Raw genomic sequence first — 15,758 nt, 5'->3', positions numbered from 1 at the left:
TTGACGCTAGGGCTGATAGAGTTGGCGCCAACCCCCCCCCCCCCAAGCGGATGATCCCTAATACATCGGCCCTGCACGTACTGCGTAGTTTAACTAAACTACCCCAACTTGGTGGATACCGACACCGGGGGTCGGACGAGTAAGCTTCAACTCCGCAACCCACCGACGTTTGCCGCCTTCTTGGAGGCTGGGCTGTGGACTACAAATATCTCAGTCGCGCCGTTCCCTCTTTTTTCATTCTGCTTTGTGAGATTGTAGTGATGATATAATTATCGCAACCTGAACACCCCTCCGCTAGCGCACCTTGAAGAAGAAGAAGAGAAGGAATAAAGCAGTCAAGCATCATGGACCAGGCAGCTTTTTTGCTCGATGGTCTCCCCTTCCGGGCTGAGATGGCCAAGGCGATGGACCTCCTGGTCCAGTATTTCTCGCTGATGAACACCATGACAAAGGTCGTGTTGTTCTCGCTCCTTGTGATGGTTGTGCAGAGACATAGATCTAATAAGGTGTGTGATTTTTTTCTATATTGTGGTCTGATGTATTGTATCATCCCCGTTGTCTACATTTCCACTTCTATTGACATGTATGCAAAATGGTGCAAGACGATTCGCACGGTTGAGATAAAAATGTGTGTGAGAGTCATCTCCAAAATATCGAGCTGCAATATGGCCTACACAAGCCTGTTGAATTTTATATTCTGTTTTCTGAGATCAAGTTTTGTCTTGATCACTGCGTATTCGTCTCTCGTCTCAATGAACTTATTTGTTTGTTTCGCTGCGAATCTATCTTTGGCGATAGGCGATTTTAAGCCGCATTTATGATCGGGATTATCGAGCATGGCTGATACTTGAATATAAAATAACAGAGAGCGGAAATAGAGCGTCAGAAAAAATTCGATGCTATCTTGTGTACTTCAGATTTCCCCCTCGTTGAGCCATTACAGAAGTTCGACTGGGAAAAAACTGAGCCACTCAAACTGCGGCCGTATAAGCCTAAATACCATCTTACAATGGGTATGTAGTCCCTCACCACCACTGTTTTGAGCGGATAACACGAAGTCAACAAGCAGGAAAAATCGTAAACGTATATTCAACTTACTCTGTTAACAGGTCTCGAAAATCTCGACCCCAGTGAACTCATCCTGATGGACAAAACATACAAAGAGAGAATAACCCTCCGCCGCGAACTGCTTAAGAAGTACCCTGATGTCGTCTGTCGAGTGAACAAGGACGATGAGGAAGACCCGCGGATCCGTCCCGCCGTTCATGAGCTTTACAGATACATTATGGGTATATATCTCCCCAATAGATACCCACAGATGTTCAAACTTGTCCAGACCGATTTCGAAACTGGGCCCGCTCTAATGGTCCGCAATCTGACCACGATGGAACTTTTCCCAATACAGATCAGCTCAACCCGCACGACAAGAAGCATTCTTGAAACACTAATCAAATCAGTGGACGAGGATATATTGATCCTGCTCCCCGACCAGAATAGTGGTGATGACAATGGCAAAAAAAACGGACAGAAGAGAGCTCAACAAGAGAAAAACGAAGAGACAAGCGAAAAGAACAGTGACGACTCACCCAGCGATCCATCAGATGAAGTCAAGTATATCCTCGAGGCGTATGCAACATGTTTCCCGTCCGGTTTCGACACGCGGGAAAAGCTTGGCAAACCCTTGGCTCAGATCCATGAGCCGATACCTGGATATAGACTAAAGCTTGAGAAGAGCATGGATCGGTTTTTCCATAAACTCCCAGCTGGAAAATATGTCAAGCGCGTCAATTGGAGTGTTACGGTGGATGCAGAGCTGTTTTCGCCTTTTGGGGGCATTCACGCGCACAATGGGGAAGAAATCACTCAACTTAAATTGAAAGAAGTGGATCTTGACAATGTGAGTGTTCCTTTAATTTTTAAAATACCCTCTTTCAAGCTCACGAACGATGTGACTTTTTATTGAAATGTCATGTTTCAGGGAGCATTGAACTAACTCCGAAACCATCACGATAGACCTTCTTGCGATGCGAGCGTCAGACTCTCTTCCGCCTGCCGCAGTCAGGGGCGATGGTATTTTCATTCCACACGTATCGATATCCCATTCAAGAAATCAAAGATGAGGGGTCAGCTGAAGACCTGGCAGCGGCAATCGACGGTGTTAGCGAAGGCAGTATTCCGGAGATGGCGGTTTATAAGCGGATACCAGCATGGGGAGAAGCGATCAAGAAGTTTCTAAGAAGTTGAAGAAGGTACTAACTAGACGACTATTTGCTTTCTCTAGAATTTGGGTGAACTTTTGATGTCAAATACCAATGGGGTGTGCATGGCATGGTGCTTTGAATGCATAGGTGCACTTTTTATTAGCACCGGCCAGCTAAGTCAAACTTTTCATGTTAAATATGCATGATTTTGTTTTATAATGTCATCATTTTCCCTCATTTTCCCCTTTGATAATCAAAATTCCCAGCAGCAGCACCCAGTTCGCTTTTCTAACGTAGTCGTTCTAATACCTTAATGAGATCCGCCGAAACTCCCATGGCAGTAACAGCACCACCAGCTCCAGCACCCTGGATAATCAACGGGTTCTTCCCATATCTTTCCGTATAGAAACTAATAATATTGTCACTCCCCTTCAGGCCCGCAATGGCACTGTCCTTGTCAAACTTTTCCAGCCCAACCTTAACAGCGTTGCCCGCAACATCCACGCTGCCAACATATCTCACAACTTTCCCTTCGACCTCCGCTTTCTCCTTGATCGCCTCCATCCGATCATCGAATTCAGGAAGACGCTGCATAAATTCCTCAGCACTAGAGACCCCCTCAAGTTCTGCGGGAATCAAGCTCTCAATCGGGAAAGATTCGGGGCTCTGAACCTCTAAGCCGGCAATCCGGGCTAGGATGGTTAGTTTCCTCGCGACATCCATGCCATTCAGATCATCTCGGGGGTCTGGCTCTGTATAACCGAGTTCCTTGGCCTGGGAGACAACCTGGCTCCATTTCTGCACAGTGCTGCCAGATGGAGCCGTCACGGGGGCGAAGTTATTGAATAGGAAAGAGAGAGTTCCTGAAAATACACCCTCAATGCGGGTGACTCGGTCACCAGTGCTAACGAGATCGCGCAAGGTAGAGATCACCGGCAAGCCGGCGCCGACTGTGCTTTCGTGGTAGACGAGTGAGGAGGTGCCAGCGGCTGTGTCGAATATGCTTTTCCACGTATCGAAGGAAGAGGAGAATGCTTTCTTGTTTGGGGTTACGATGCTAATGCCTTTGCTGAGGAAGAGGGGGTAGGCTTCCGCGATGGTGGGATCTGAAGTGTTATCGACCAGCACGGCGCGACCGGGAGCCTGGGACATGTAATCAGCTATCTGCTCTGGCTCCCAGGCTCCAGATTTGGTAAAGGGAGAGGAAGCTGAGAAAGCAGATTGCCAATTGTCGGGATCAATCGCGGGGGAGTAACATGTGGCGGGCGAAGTGGCTGTCACTGAAGAGCGGGCAAGCAGGATCAGAGGTGGCGCATTGGGGAGACGGGATAATTGAGTGAGGAAATGGGATCCGACGCCGCCAACCCCTGTGTAAGATTTGTTAGTTAGTTAAGGTTTTTTTTTTTTTTTTTTTTTTTTTTTTTTTTTTTTTTTTTTTTTTTTTTTTTTTTTCGGTATGGATGGATTGCATTTTATGTTTTCAGATGAGCTTACCGATGACTCCGAGATAGATAGCTTTGCTTGTCATGATGGATTCAATTGGAGTATAGTTCATAAACCAGTTATTAGTAGCAATTGAAATATCCAAACCTGGGATTCTAAAATAGTGTCTAGTTATCTGGAATTTACTCCCTTTTATGTAGCTGTGGTGTAAATTGTTGATGTTGAAGTGGGAGGTTGCGGGGCAAAAAGACTTCGCCCGCAGCAATCACGTCAGCCGCCGCCGAGCTATCTATCAACTAAGCTTCTATTCATAGCCACACCTTCATATTCAGCTCACCCCTACAGCTCAACTATAGCTCGTGGGTGCGGCCTATGGCCCGTCTACATATTCTTTCCTGTCGAGAACAGCTCAACTGAGCGATAACCCGCCTTTACTAGAGTTATGCCGACAGATTCTCAATCGCTGTACGGCATTCGCCGCCCCAAATCCACCGCGTCGCAAAAAGACCTCACATCCTCCTCCACTCTAGCCTTCACCACTCATCTCTCCGCCCTAATATCGAAAGAATCAAACCCCTCTACATCGTCTTCCGCTACGCAACCCACCAAAGGTCGCCCCCGACCGTCCCGCTCAAAACCAGATATCTTCACCATCCACAACAAGAACGCACACAAACGCGCCGCAGCAGATGTCTCCGGGGACTCACCACATGTCATTCACCAAGTCCACAAACGAGGAGCAGACATTGGTAATATTGACGATGCGACACTCCAACGCTCTAAACGAAGACTGGCCGAAAAGGCTAAACTATACGAGGATTTGAAGAAAGGCGAGCATCTGGTGGATAGCAGCGATGAGGAGGAAGATCAAACTGCCTTGAGAAACCCAGCAGTGCATGCAACGAGGCGGGCTGAAAGCAACAGTCTAGTCGATTTTGATCGCAAGTGGGCGGAGGAGGAGGCGATAAGGGCACGGAGGGCACGAGGCTCAGCTTCCCCATCTGGTTCGGATAGGGACGCCGACAACGACGACCGCGAGAAGGAGGATGTTTTACTTGTCGACTACGTTGATGAATTTGGTCGCTCGCGTCGAGGTACCCGCGCAGAAGCCGCGGAGGCAGCTCTACAACGACGCAGTGCGCCACTGCCGCGGACTGCAGCTGATGAAGATGGTGGTGGGCTGGACAGCGACATTACACACCCCACCAACTACAACATCCTCCCATCAGCCAAACCAAAGCGCCCTACGAACCTCATCTACGGCTCCACGGTCCAATCTGCAGCTTTCAATCCGGACGCAAACATTGCCGCGCGCATGGAGCATATTGCAAAAAAGCGGGATCGCACCCCGACCCCTCCCCCAGAAACTCACTACGATGCAGCAGCAGAAGTCCGCACGCGGGGCACGGGGTTCTATGCATTTTCTAAAGATCAGGCGGCACGCAAAGAGGAGATGGAGGAGTTGTTAAAAGCGAGGAAGGAAACTTTGGGCGAGCGGGATGCGGCTACGAAGAAGGAGAGTGCTAGGGAGAAGGCAAAGGATGAGAGACGGAGGAAGATCGAGGAGCTTAGGTCGAAGAGGAGGGCTGAAGAGTTTTTGAATGGGCTGGGTGATTTAGAAGGTATAGGCGGTGATATCGGGAAGGGTGAAAGATAAACGATATGTTGTGCATGCTTAGGGCTCATCTATTCATAGTTATGTTCTTGCACCTGTTTCTGTTTGAGTTGGATATACCCCAAGGATACGGTTTGCGGGCGTTTGAAAGCACTTTTTAATGGGAAATTATTGAAAAAAATTAATTACTGAAGCAGCCATGCATAGCCAAATTGGATTAGGTCAATATAAGAATAAACATATTTCAAATATATGATTGCTCTCCCATAACATAATCGATATCATCCACCTTCTATATACCAATAAATGTATGAAACAGAACAAAGGAAAATGGACAGTGACTTCATGCCGCTAAAAAGCAAATGAAAACAGCGCCCAAAACCAATAAATAACGAATAGGAATCGTACCTCGCTGTGGTCATTTCGCCTGACGCCGCATCTCTTTCCGGGCGGAGTAGATCAGCAGGTGCAATAACTAGCGGGCATAAGTAAGTCCTGAAATGAGGAGATATGTCAATATGGAAATGCAGATGAGTTAAATGCAGACATTAATCCTATATATATATTTCACTTCTCGTCATTCCTTTCCCAGAGGAACAGGAAGTGTGGCGGAAGAGGCATTCACCGTAGCCTTCTTGCCAGGGCGCTAGATAGCTCTATGGAGTATCAGCGGATCAGTGTTTTTGCAAATAAAAAAACAATGGAACGTATAAAGGGATGACTAACGGGAACAAACGTCGTCGCTCCTTTCTTGTCTTCTCAATCACGTCTGCTAGACAGGATTCACGACGTCGCTATGTTCGGGTTGTCTTCTTCGGGTAGAAAGGACACATATGATTGTTTTACCTGTGACGGCCTAGGCTCTCGGATCGATAATCCAAAGACCATAGCTTTTCCCACGGTCTCGGCTTTGATGTGCGCTTGCTCGGTGACGAAAGAGGAGAAGAGGGTGCGACGTTAGCACCACCGTTGCGGTGTGTATTGGGAGTTCGAGATTGAGAGCCAGCTCTGTCCCGCGATGTACCCTATTTTTCGGGATAAAAGGAGAAGATAAAACAAAAAAATCATCAGCCGACAAACAAACATGTTTTTCATCATTTCCATAAAATAAAAATTTATATATAAGGCTCATAAATATTTTATATTTTCATTCTCCGTTTGAAGGACCCAATAAAAGATCTCTGCGAACCTCGTCGAAAATAGGTGCCTCCGCCCTCCGTTCCTGCGCACCTGAATCCCCCGCTGCTGGCAACACATTATCTCCCGCAGGCTCTGCGGCTTGCAGTGTAGGCACCGGCGTGCCTATCTTCGATGCTGAGCTGTTCCGTCGGCTATCGAGGCTCTTCGTCAATGTTTTCGTTGCTCCTCCACCGTTAGTTGGTCGTTTTAAACGGATACTCCCTTTAGCATCCACATGCGCTGATGCAACGGTGCTTTTAGCTAGCCCCGGCGTGCTTGGAGCCCCAGGTTTCTCTTCTGACGCATCAAGTAGATACCATCTCAGACCGTCCGAGAGCTCGAAAGGATTATCATCATCAATTGAGGCACCATCGCTTGCTTCCCCGATGGAACGACGGTCCGGATTTGTGCCATTCATAGACTTGGAAAGATCCACCACTTTCTCTTCGATCTTTGAGATCCGCGCAAGTAGCCAGTCACGAGTATGTAATTTATGCACTTCTTGCTCTCGAAGGAAGTAGTGGGGAGCGCCAACATTGAATGCGGCCCACGATCGGATGGCCTGGTTGCGAGTTGGCAAGAACAGCGCTAGATCCCCTTCCTTGAACGATCGATATGCAATCTTTTCGTGAGATTCACTCTGGAAACGGTGTGACTTTTCCCGATACCCACGAGCTTCCTTTTGCCATTTACGTGCTAAGGTTTCGATATCCTTCACGCGCTTGACTACCGCTTCGCCGAATAACTCCACGCTAAATTCATTTATTGCGGTGATGAACGCGGTGTAATTTGACTGTTCCTCCTCCCGATCGTTCGTATTAACCCTCTCTAACAGTTTCGGGTCATGAATCATTGGAGTAGCCAATGGAGACTTGACGCTTTCTCCGAGCAATGAACTATTGTTGTTGACCTTAGACGCTCGATGGATGACCATGCTGTTATCTTGGCGAATGACTGTGAAACCAAGCTGTTGAAGTATCCGGTTGAGCTGCTCAACATGGGAGAATAGTTTTTCGGAGAGCTCTTTAACCCAGCTTTCCTTTATGCTAAGCAGTGAATCGTTACGCTCTCCGGTGGTTTCCAGCATTTCGACCTTCTTTTGCCACGTACGAATATCATCTTCGAAACCTTGCGCACGAGATTCCTCAACGGCGAGCTTTTCGGTCAAGGTAGCAACTTTGCGCTCCTCCTCCGCAACTCGTTCTTTCAGGGCCTCTGAACCGGTCTCCCCAGCGGAGAATTTAGACCTCAGTGTGCTGAGCTGCTTACGCTCATCCTCCAGTTCCGTTCTGACCGCTGAGAGTTTTATCGTTTCCTCGCTCAGCATCTTTCGCAGTTTGGATCGTTCCGATTCTTCAGCCGCGAGTCTTGCCCTCAGCCCGTCAGTTTCAGCTTCCATTCGTTCTACTTTCTCCAACAAGCACTTGTTTTCTTCACTGGCTTTAGCAAATGCTTCATCAGCGCCTTTGGAGTGGATAGCCAGTCCTTCCGACAGGACTTCAATTGCTCTAATAAGAGAAGATAAACCGCCAGGGGCAGAACCACCTGGAGATAAATGCGCGTGAGTGGTTTGTAGAGCGTTTACGTAGTCTCGTTGAGTTCGATCAACCTCTTCAAGTTTCGCTTTTAGCGATGTATTCTGGGCGTTGGCCTTTTCGCTAGCCTCCCGGAAAGCCTGGACCTGAGTCGTGAGAGTGGCTATCTCCTTGGAGGTATCGTTTCGCAGGTTATCGAGTTCTGTCTGTAGAGCGGTTATTTGTTCATCAGCAACAAGCTTCTCGTGCTCCCGGGCATCCATCACTCTATCCAGCTCCTCTTCAGTTTCTTCAAGCTTGATTTTGATCGATTTCGCCTCCGATTCTAGGAACCTCCTTTCATCTTCAAATTCCCGCTGCTGCGCCTCCAAGTTTTCCATTAAATCTTTCTTGGTAGATTGGGCCTCTTGTATTTTATCACTACTGGACTGGCGGTCCAAATGTGCTTCCTTCTGGAGTCTGGACACATTTTCTTTCTCTGCAACCAGTTCGGCCTCCAGACTAACAATACGTTGCACCAAAGCCTTGTCTTCCGGAGTCTGGTTTGACGACATACGCCGGGAGGATACAGATGACCTTCTTGAGAGTGTATCTGGGCGAGGGGAGGCTGGGGAAATAGGGATATCAGAACCAAAATTTGCGCTGACAGGTCGGCTCATCTGGCTTTGTCGATGGAGAAGGTCTTCTAATTTTCGAATACGACTCTCCGAACCTTTTAGCCTGTCCTCGAGCTTTGTCTTTTCATCCTTCAAGCTCCGAACCATATCATCCCCGCGGTTAAGAAACGAACTTCTGCCGATATCAAAAACGCTTCCATGTTTAAATGCCTTTGCTTTTCGTCTCTGCTGTCGGGTAGGTGCGTCCAAATCTTTCAATAGCTGTGTTAACTCCTGAACGGCAGAGTTGGTATCAGGCTTTGTTTTTAGCTCTTCGATGTAAGCTTCGACTTCCTTGCGAGAAACTTCAGGCCATTCAGGCTGCTGACCGCCCTGCAAGTTGATCTCTATACCAGGGGTGGCGTCTTCGGGCAATGAGACAAAGGAGCCTATATTTTTAATCCATTTTTTCCGTCGACGTTGCTCTTCATCTCGAAAGACTGCTAATTCTTCAGCGATACTAAGAGAATCATTTTTCATTTTGTCACTCCATTCACGGCGGCGGACAGCCTCAATGAGAACCGACCCATAAAGGAGAGGCAATTGGGAAGCCTTGTATAGGGTTTCGAAGGCATCTCCTTCAACATCCAAATTAGATAGCTCTGTTTGGATGCCAGCTAATCGAGATTCTATTTTGGATATTTTCTGCATACGACTAACAGCAGCCTTCATCGCCAAGTTCCGTTGTTTTATGGAGTGCTCTAAGGCAGTCTGTATTTCCAACCCCATCTCCAACATAGAGGGTAGGAGATCTTTTGTATGATTCAACGCCATCCGTGATACACTCGATAACGTCTTCTGGGTGTTTGGAAGAGCCAGAACATGTTCGTAATCAGAACTTATTTTCTTGGCGATTGTCTCGATCTCCTCAAGTAGGCTACTTGCATTTTCTTGAGGTGATGGATGGGACGCCTCAACAAGCGACTCCGTTTCCGAAGCCACCTCATGGACGGCTTTCTCAATCTCATCCATGCGGCAGGCAAAACGCTGAGAAACAGTCGACACTTGGGATGCAGCACTTTTGACCCGATCCACATCGATATAGTCTTGCAAAGTGCCGGTTTGACGCTCTTTCGCTTTCTTCGGGGTTGATGGCCGTCGTAGGAACGTGAAGTCTTTATTCGCAGGGGTAGCTTCGATATTCGTCAGTACACTCCGCCAGCTATCCAGAGCCAACTGTTGTTCCTTCAATAGATCATTCGCCCATGACTGGGCTTCCTGGAACTTGTGCTCTAGGTTTCCAACATGCGATTTCAGGTTCTCCAAGGCAACGTCGACTGCTCGGTTGATAACGTGGGTGTGTTCGATCTGGTTATCTGTAGCTCTGCTGATTGGAGCGCATTGTGCCGCCAGATTTAGAGCCCATGCCCTTCGAGCCATGTAGAGATTCCTCCATGCTTGTAAGTTATTCTGGTCCGCGAGCGTATCGGGAGGGTTTTCCGGGATAAAACGTTCGGGTGGCGCGATCTCGCGGAGATCTCTAACAGTTCCATCACTTATATAGAGCCGATCGTAAACAAATATTTCGTTCTATTGCAGTTAGCTAAAAGCGTATTTGTCAGGTTGTCTATAGAGGATTGCGGTTTTACTTACCTCCGTCGCGAGCGTCTGAGGCCGAACATTCCTCCCACGAGCAGTCATCAATATCTGCCGCTGAGCCGGTATTGAAACCTTTCGGGAGATCCATGTTCGCAAGGCATCCGGTCTATTGAGAATGGTATTAGTTCCTGGACCTATTTCCCAAATATTGATTATATATCAGTCAATAGCAGAGGGATAAAACCATACGAGGCAAATGAAACAGGATCAGCCAGCAGCTGCTCGCCCGTATGAGCGATGTAGATGTGCAACGACATTCCCCCTTCCAAAGCCACTGAAACAGCCCTCAGAGGGATAGCAGTCAGTAGGCGGGATAAAGGGAGATCATCGACGAAGGGAGAGCTGAGATATTGAGCAGTTTGGGAGTTCAGGTATCCAAATTGCTATTTTTGAACGCTACCTGAGGTCTCCATCTAGATCACATCACATCCTTAGTTTTCTGGAAGTGGTTCTTCAGTCGCCGGCAAAGGTGTGGACCACGGTCTAGCCGTTTTCGGCTCTTGGACCAACAACTTGGAACCCGCCCCGGCAACCGCCGTAAATTTTTAAACCACAAGAGCCAAAAAACCCGCCGGCGCGTCTGTCAGGTGTCAGTTGATCGCTTGAACGACGACGCCTGACAGGACTTGGTGGAAAAAGGGGCCTGTGATTCTCGCAGAATAAAACTATTAACTGGTTAAAATAGCCAGTTTCGCGCATTCTTCTGTCCCATCACAAGATGCACCACTTGCACAACTGACAACTGACTCTGCTCCGCCCGCAATGGCACCGGGAAACGAGGTGCCCGCTAGGTCACACACCCAGCTAGAACCTCACGAAGCGACATTGCTGGAACTCGCTGGAACTACGAGTGCACGGGATATCGTATCGCTGTCCCGCAAGGAATTGCAAGTCTTAGAATTATATGACCGCATCCAGGAACAGGAGCTAGAGACGGCCCTATTATCACAAGGTATTTGTTTTTATACTTAAACCCAAGGAGCTCTTTATCATCCGATCAAACGGTATATTGACATATAAAACCCTATAGACTATACTGAACCAGCATTAAACGATGACGATATTGATATTGAGGAACAGCTGGCAACAGCAGAACGCGAGTTGCTCGAGGCTCGATCCACATACTCCGTCAAGAGGAAAGCTATTGAGGCAGTTCTGATGGCGGACCCAAGCATCCAATCAGTCCACGCCGTATCCGGCTCTCCCGCGGAGAGGTATGCGCCTCTCTCTCCATATACCTTCCCAAGTATATTTTATTTGGCTCTCTATGTGATATGGCTTCTCAACTCTCCCTTCCTATATTTATTATACAGAGCCCTTCTACACCTGATCAACCGCCGTGATCTCCTATCACTCATCTACACGAACCTCTCCCGTGCCCACGCGTCATGCACACAGTCGCTCTCCACCGCAAAAGTGGACAGTTTACACAGCACCGCAAAGAACCAGAAACTAGTGCAAACCCTTCTCGGGCTCACGAGTGCGCAGACGTCCTGGAGAGAAGGGATAACGGACCAGAAGCTTAGATCTCAATTGGAAACGCTGGAGAAGGAGACTAAGGCCGAGAAAGCGAACTGGGTAACTATCAAACGCATCGTCAGCGCTGCTATTGTCGCGAGCGGCGTTGACTGGGCGGCGGATGAACAGCTGCACGACCTGGTGGTCGACGATGATGATGATGACGATGTCTTGGATGATACCTGAGTAATCATGCAGCAATTTCCCCTTTTTTTTTCCTTCCCTTTTTCTGACACCACATATCCACCCCTGGAGGATAGCTATTGTCAAACCGTTACAAGAAAACAACGATTGGTAGTTTGAATTTGTCTCCTATGCTATGTGAAGGAGAGAACTCACATCCCGGGGCAGAACACTCTACCCTTAATACGCCACTATGCGACCCCAAAATGGAGTACATTGCATGTGATTAGTTCCCTCTCATATCCGAGTTCAGTTAACGAGATATATCGTCCTCGCTCATCAGCTCCCACTACTACCCGTGTCTTCCCTTCCAAGGGGTGCTCCTCTGATATAGGTCACGTGATGATTTACAAAACCTCCCCCGGGCGGCGATTCAAGAGGGGAAAGAAAGCAGGGAGATCGGTTCGTTCGCTTAGTTATTATAATTAGGTTGCGAGAAAGCCATAGAGCCGCTTGCATTGGACGGATGAAGATAAATGGATTGGGGGTATTAGTTGGAACGACAATAATAGAGTTACCATCAATCGCCCTCACACCTCTCGACAAACAGAGAACAAGGCCCCAAATATTAATACGAGCTATAGTTCATTTTCTATCCGGGATATGAATTTGTTTGTTCAAGTAAAGGCTAGGCTACGTCACTCTTTTTATTTTAAAACCCGTAAGCTGGTCGGTCCAGGGAAGCAAAGCCATTATTTTGCTGGTTTTTCCGTATATGGATCGCCTTCCCATTTCACACAATACCCGCGAACGGAGGGAGACATGGTTTCTTATCCATATCTGTCTGCCAAGTGAACTCTACCCTGGAGCAGTCCCTTCAGATCAGATCGTGTAGCAATGGTGTATTCGCATGCCGCTCCTAGGCTGCGTAAGGAGAGGAGTGGCCGTGGTGCAAAACTAAATAAATAAATTCACATTTGAGAATTTTTTTTTTCTGATTGCTATTTAACTATTTAACTATTTTTTTTTTTTTTTTTTTTTTTTTTTTTTTTTTTTTTTTTTTTTTTTTTTTTTTTTTTTGGCATTATCATTATAATACTAATAAGATGTCTCGTTTTTACAAGGAGGCGGCTACTGAGTGATATTTTCAACGAGATCCGTAAATAAAAAATGGGTACCTTGGAGGTACAACATGTACCTGGTACCTTTGGTTATTGTGTCAGGAGTGCTTTGTTTCAAGTACACGACACCTCCAGCTTCCGTTGCTGCGCAGGGAAGGTTGGTGGTCAATGGAAGTTCCCATTGCAAAAAACCCCCGTATATTATTAATTAATAAAGCACCCCCCCCTCCTCCACCATGCCCCTTGTGGTCCCTCCCCGTGTAAACCGCTTTGGTATGCATCGAACAGGAATGCAGAGGGACGAGGGCAAGCGCAGTGAGGTTGGTTGGGCTGCGGAAGATGACCGAGTGCATCCATACCATACATACTCTGTACACACATACATACATACATACATACATACCGTAAGGGTGTAAAATACCATTGTGTTGTTGTGCTGAGAGTGGAAGGGGGGTGTGTTGCAGCGATCACGCTATGTTGGCTGGCCGTCTATGTAGCTTCCTGGGCCCGCCTGCCTTGCGTATGGTATAGTTACATGTAAAAAAAAAAATCCACACAGCTTAAATCCGAACTGGAACATATATCGGTATTACCATACGGGTCAACCAACTCTTTCCCCCTCATCAACCTCAACAGCAACCCACAATAGTAAGACCAACCTCGACCCTGTATCGGTATGGTATTGTAACCCCCCTCTTTAACCCACGCCCTCTCTGCGGTCCCTGCATGTACTCTGGCGGTTTGCTTACCAACATCCAGCGCCGATATCAGCTTCATATGAGCGTCTTGAGTATCTAGAAAAGAACCCTTCAAAAGCCCGGAGAGCGCGGTATAGGAATATGATTTTCCAGCAACGCAAGCTCAATTTATTGAGATTATGTCGTCCAGGACACTGCTGGAGGGGTACCTGCTGCTGCAGAGAGAGAGGAGAGATGTTACGAGTATCATATGCTCATGGTTCTGTATGGGGTGCGGTTGTGGTTGATGGATGGTCTGGTCGGTCATACACTAAAGAAGGTTTTTTTTTTTCTTTGATACTGTGCAATCCTTGAATCATACAGCTCAGGAATGAGACAGGATATTACCCCGAATACATTATAAGAAGATACCAAGTAACTGGCTATCTGATTTTTTTGGGTGGGCTGGCTGGGGTGGGCTGGCTGATTGTGCACACGCACATACAGCTCAAGGCGCACATGTTTCTGCCTGGATTACTCTTGTACTGGACAGGTAGGTTACTCTGTCGTATTTATTTATTCCTCACTGTTGTTGCTTAACAAAGTACAGAGTGGACTGTGGACTGTACGGAGTACATCACTTTGAATAAAAATCCACCTTCTGGGCTGGCGTGCCCACAGGAGTGTTTATACTTAGTGATTTTATTATTGTATCTGATAGATGTATTATTTACAATAACATGATGATAATTCTCTTTCAAGGGTGTAAGAAATTTTAAATATTGCTCACCTGAGAAAAAAAGCAGGAAAAACAATGTGATTCAACCTGATCAACTACCTGTAGTAAGGATAATCAGCACGCACTTAACTGGTGCGTTTATTAGGGTGATCAACCGGAATTGGAAGGAGATTTCAAACAGACACGCACTTTCAGGGCCTATTACCACGACCGCGCACCTGGGCAACCTGAGCACACGTTATTTCAGTGGGAAATACAGAAGCAGCCCTTGCCTGATTCTGCTGGCGGTGCCGTGGTAAGGCAGTGTATGGGTGGTAAACAGCGGTAAAGGGAAGGGAGGTAGGATCGCGGTATTTGGTGGTATGACTGGTATCCGGCGGTAAAATGAGGGTAAATGACAGATGATGCGGGCCCCCCTCCCATTTTTTCCCCTGCGTTTCCTTGGTGCTTTGGTCTCGCCCGGGTTTTTTTGCCTCACAGCCAGAACAGGTGGTAATGGTGGTTGGTCGTGTCCGTCCTGCCAGCCGCTCTTGTCTGCCCTGCCCTGCCCTGCCCTGCCCTTGTCCTGCCCTGCCCTTGTCCTGCCCTCTCAGCTGCTTTTTCCCTCGCCGCTGCTCTCGCTCTCACTCTCGCTCTCCCTCAGCTCAGTCTCTTCTCTCTCTCTGCTGCTGTTCTCCCTCACCAAATTTCCTCCCATACAACTTTTCGCTGCCATTTCTTCCCCCTCCACGCAACGGCAAATTTCCCCCCCCATACAAAAAAAAAAGTACTACACTCGCAGTAAGTCAAAGGTCCCCCCCTAACAATAAATTTTGGTTTTCCTCCTTCTTTTATTTATTTCCTCAACACTCGAACAATACTTCTATCCACACACTCATTTCTCTCAACACAATGCCTCTCATCGTCCTGTTTACACGCGCCTGTTTTGTTTTCATAAGCCATTGTCGCTGTCCTGTTGTTATTTCTATCATGCCTTGTTCATCACCATCGCAATGCTGCCTGTGAGCTAGCTATGCTCCGGAACCCAACATGGTGCAAAAGGATGGAAAACCCTGCATCCATTGAGCGCAGTCGCGTCTCTAAACGGGTCAAATGAGCTTCATCTCTCAAGTTCATCACTGTCCTCGTCGCAGCTGGTGTTTTGTCACGACACGACACGCGCGCATCTCAAGTCTGCGCAAGGCCCAGACTATACTCCCAAGCACAAACAACCCCCTTCAATATCTGGTTCATGCCCACAACAGACCTGTTTACCTAAAAATTTCACACTGGTTACGCGCCATTCGCTGTTTTTTCTTCGATTCTGATGGTGGCGACATGGTTTGAGTCGTGCTTCTAGCAACAAGAGTTCA

At 47.5% G+C, this 15,758-nt stretch overlaps 5 protein-coding genes across 6 annotated transcripts; 3 read left to right on the top strand and 2 right to left on the bottom strand.

The window, feature by feature from the left end:
* The first annotated feature begins 57 nt into the window (after nt 1-57).
* Nucleotides 58-3,855, top strand: BDCG_00790 (uncharacterized protein). The gene is made up of 4 exons (XM_045416301.1): nt 58-506; nt 866-1,013; nt 1,110-1,897; nt 2,014-3,855. The coding sequence occupies exons 1-4, from the start codon at nt 345-347 to the stop codon at nt 2,242-2,244; spliced, it is 1,329 nt and encodes a 442-aa protein (XP_045272062.1). The 5' UTR covers nt 58-344; the 3' UTR covers nt 2,245-3,855.
* BDCG_00789 (homoserine dehydrogenase) lies at nt 330-4,967 on the bottom strand. Its single transcript, XM_045416300.1, has 3 exons — nt 3,696-4,967; nt 1,587-3,568; nt 330-1,390 (listed from the first exon to the last, which is right to left on the bottom strand). Exons 1-2 carry the CDS (start codon nt 3,754-3,756, stop codon nt 2,490-2,492), a joined length of 1,140 nt encoding a protein of 379 aa, XP_045272061.1. The 5' UTR covers nt 3,757-4,967; the 3' UTR covers nt 330-1,390; nt 1,587-2,489.
* Nucleotides 3,868-5,597, top strand: BDCG_00788 (uncharacterized protein). Its single transcript, XM_045416299.1, has one exon. It carries the CDS (start codon nt 4,087-4,089, stop codon nt 5,299-5,301), a length of 1,215 nt encoding a protein of 404 aa, XP_045272060.1. The 5' UTR covers nt 3,868-4,086; the 3' UTR covers nt 5,302-5,597.
* On the bottom strand, nt 5,103-10,883 carry BDCG_00787. 2 transcript variants are annotated; one of them, XM_045416297.1, is made up of 5 exons: nt 10,418-10,650; nt 10,223-10,334; nt 6,449-10,159; nt 5,986-6,284; nt 5,401-5,915 (listed from the first exon to the last, which is right to left on the bottom strand). In XM_045416297.1, exons 1-4 carry the CDS (start codon nt 10,483-10,485, stop codon nt 6,102-6,104), a joined length of 4,074 nt encoding a protein of 1,357 aa, XP_045272059.1. In that variant the 5' UTR covers nt 10,486-10,650; the 3' UTR covers nt 5,401-5,915; nt 5,986-6,101. The 2 variants fall into 2 exon arrangements, with proteins under 2 accessions (XP_045279304.1, XP_045272059.1); XM_045416298.1 differs by having other exon boundaries at nt 5,103-5,915; nt 5,986-10,159; nt 10,418-10,883.
* On the top strand, nt 10,816-12,905 carry BDCG_00786 (uncharacterized protein). Its single transcript, XM_045416296.1, has 3 exons — nt 10,816-11,180; nt 11,259-11,442; nt 11,542-12,905. The coding sequence occupies exons 1-3, from the start codon at nt 10,991-10,993 to the stop codon at nt 11,930-11,932; spliced, it is 765 nt and encodes a 254-aa protein (XP_045272058.1). The 5' UTR covers nt 10,816-10,990; the 3' UTR covers nt 11,933-12,905.
* Nucleotides 12,906-15,758: the final 2,853 nt, after the last annotated feature.

The sequence above is a fragment of the Blastomyces dermatitidis genome (assembly GCF_000003525.1).
Source record: "Blastomyces dermatitidis ER-3 genomic scaffold supercont1.1, whole genome shotgun sequence".
NCBI classification, from domain to species: domain Eukaryota; kingdom Fungi; phylum Ascomycota; class Eurotiomycetes; order Onygenales; family Ajellomycetaceae; genus Blastomyces; species Blastomyces dermatitidis.
This window is presented reverse-complemented; position numbering and strand designations above follow the sequence as displayed.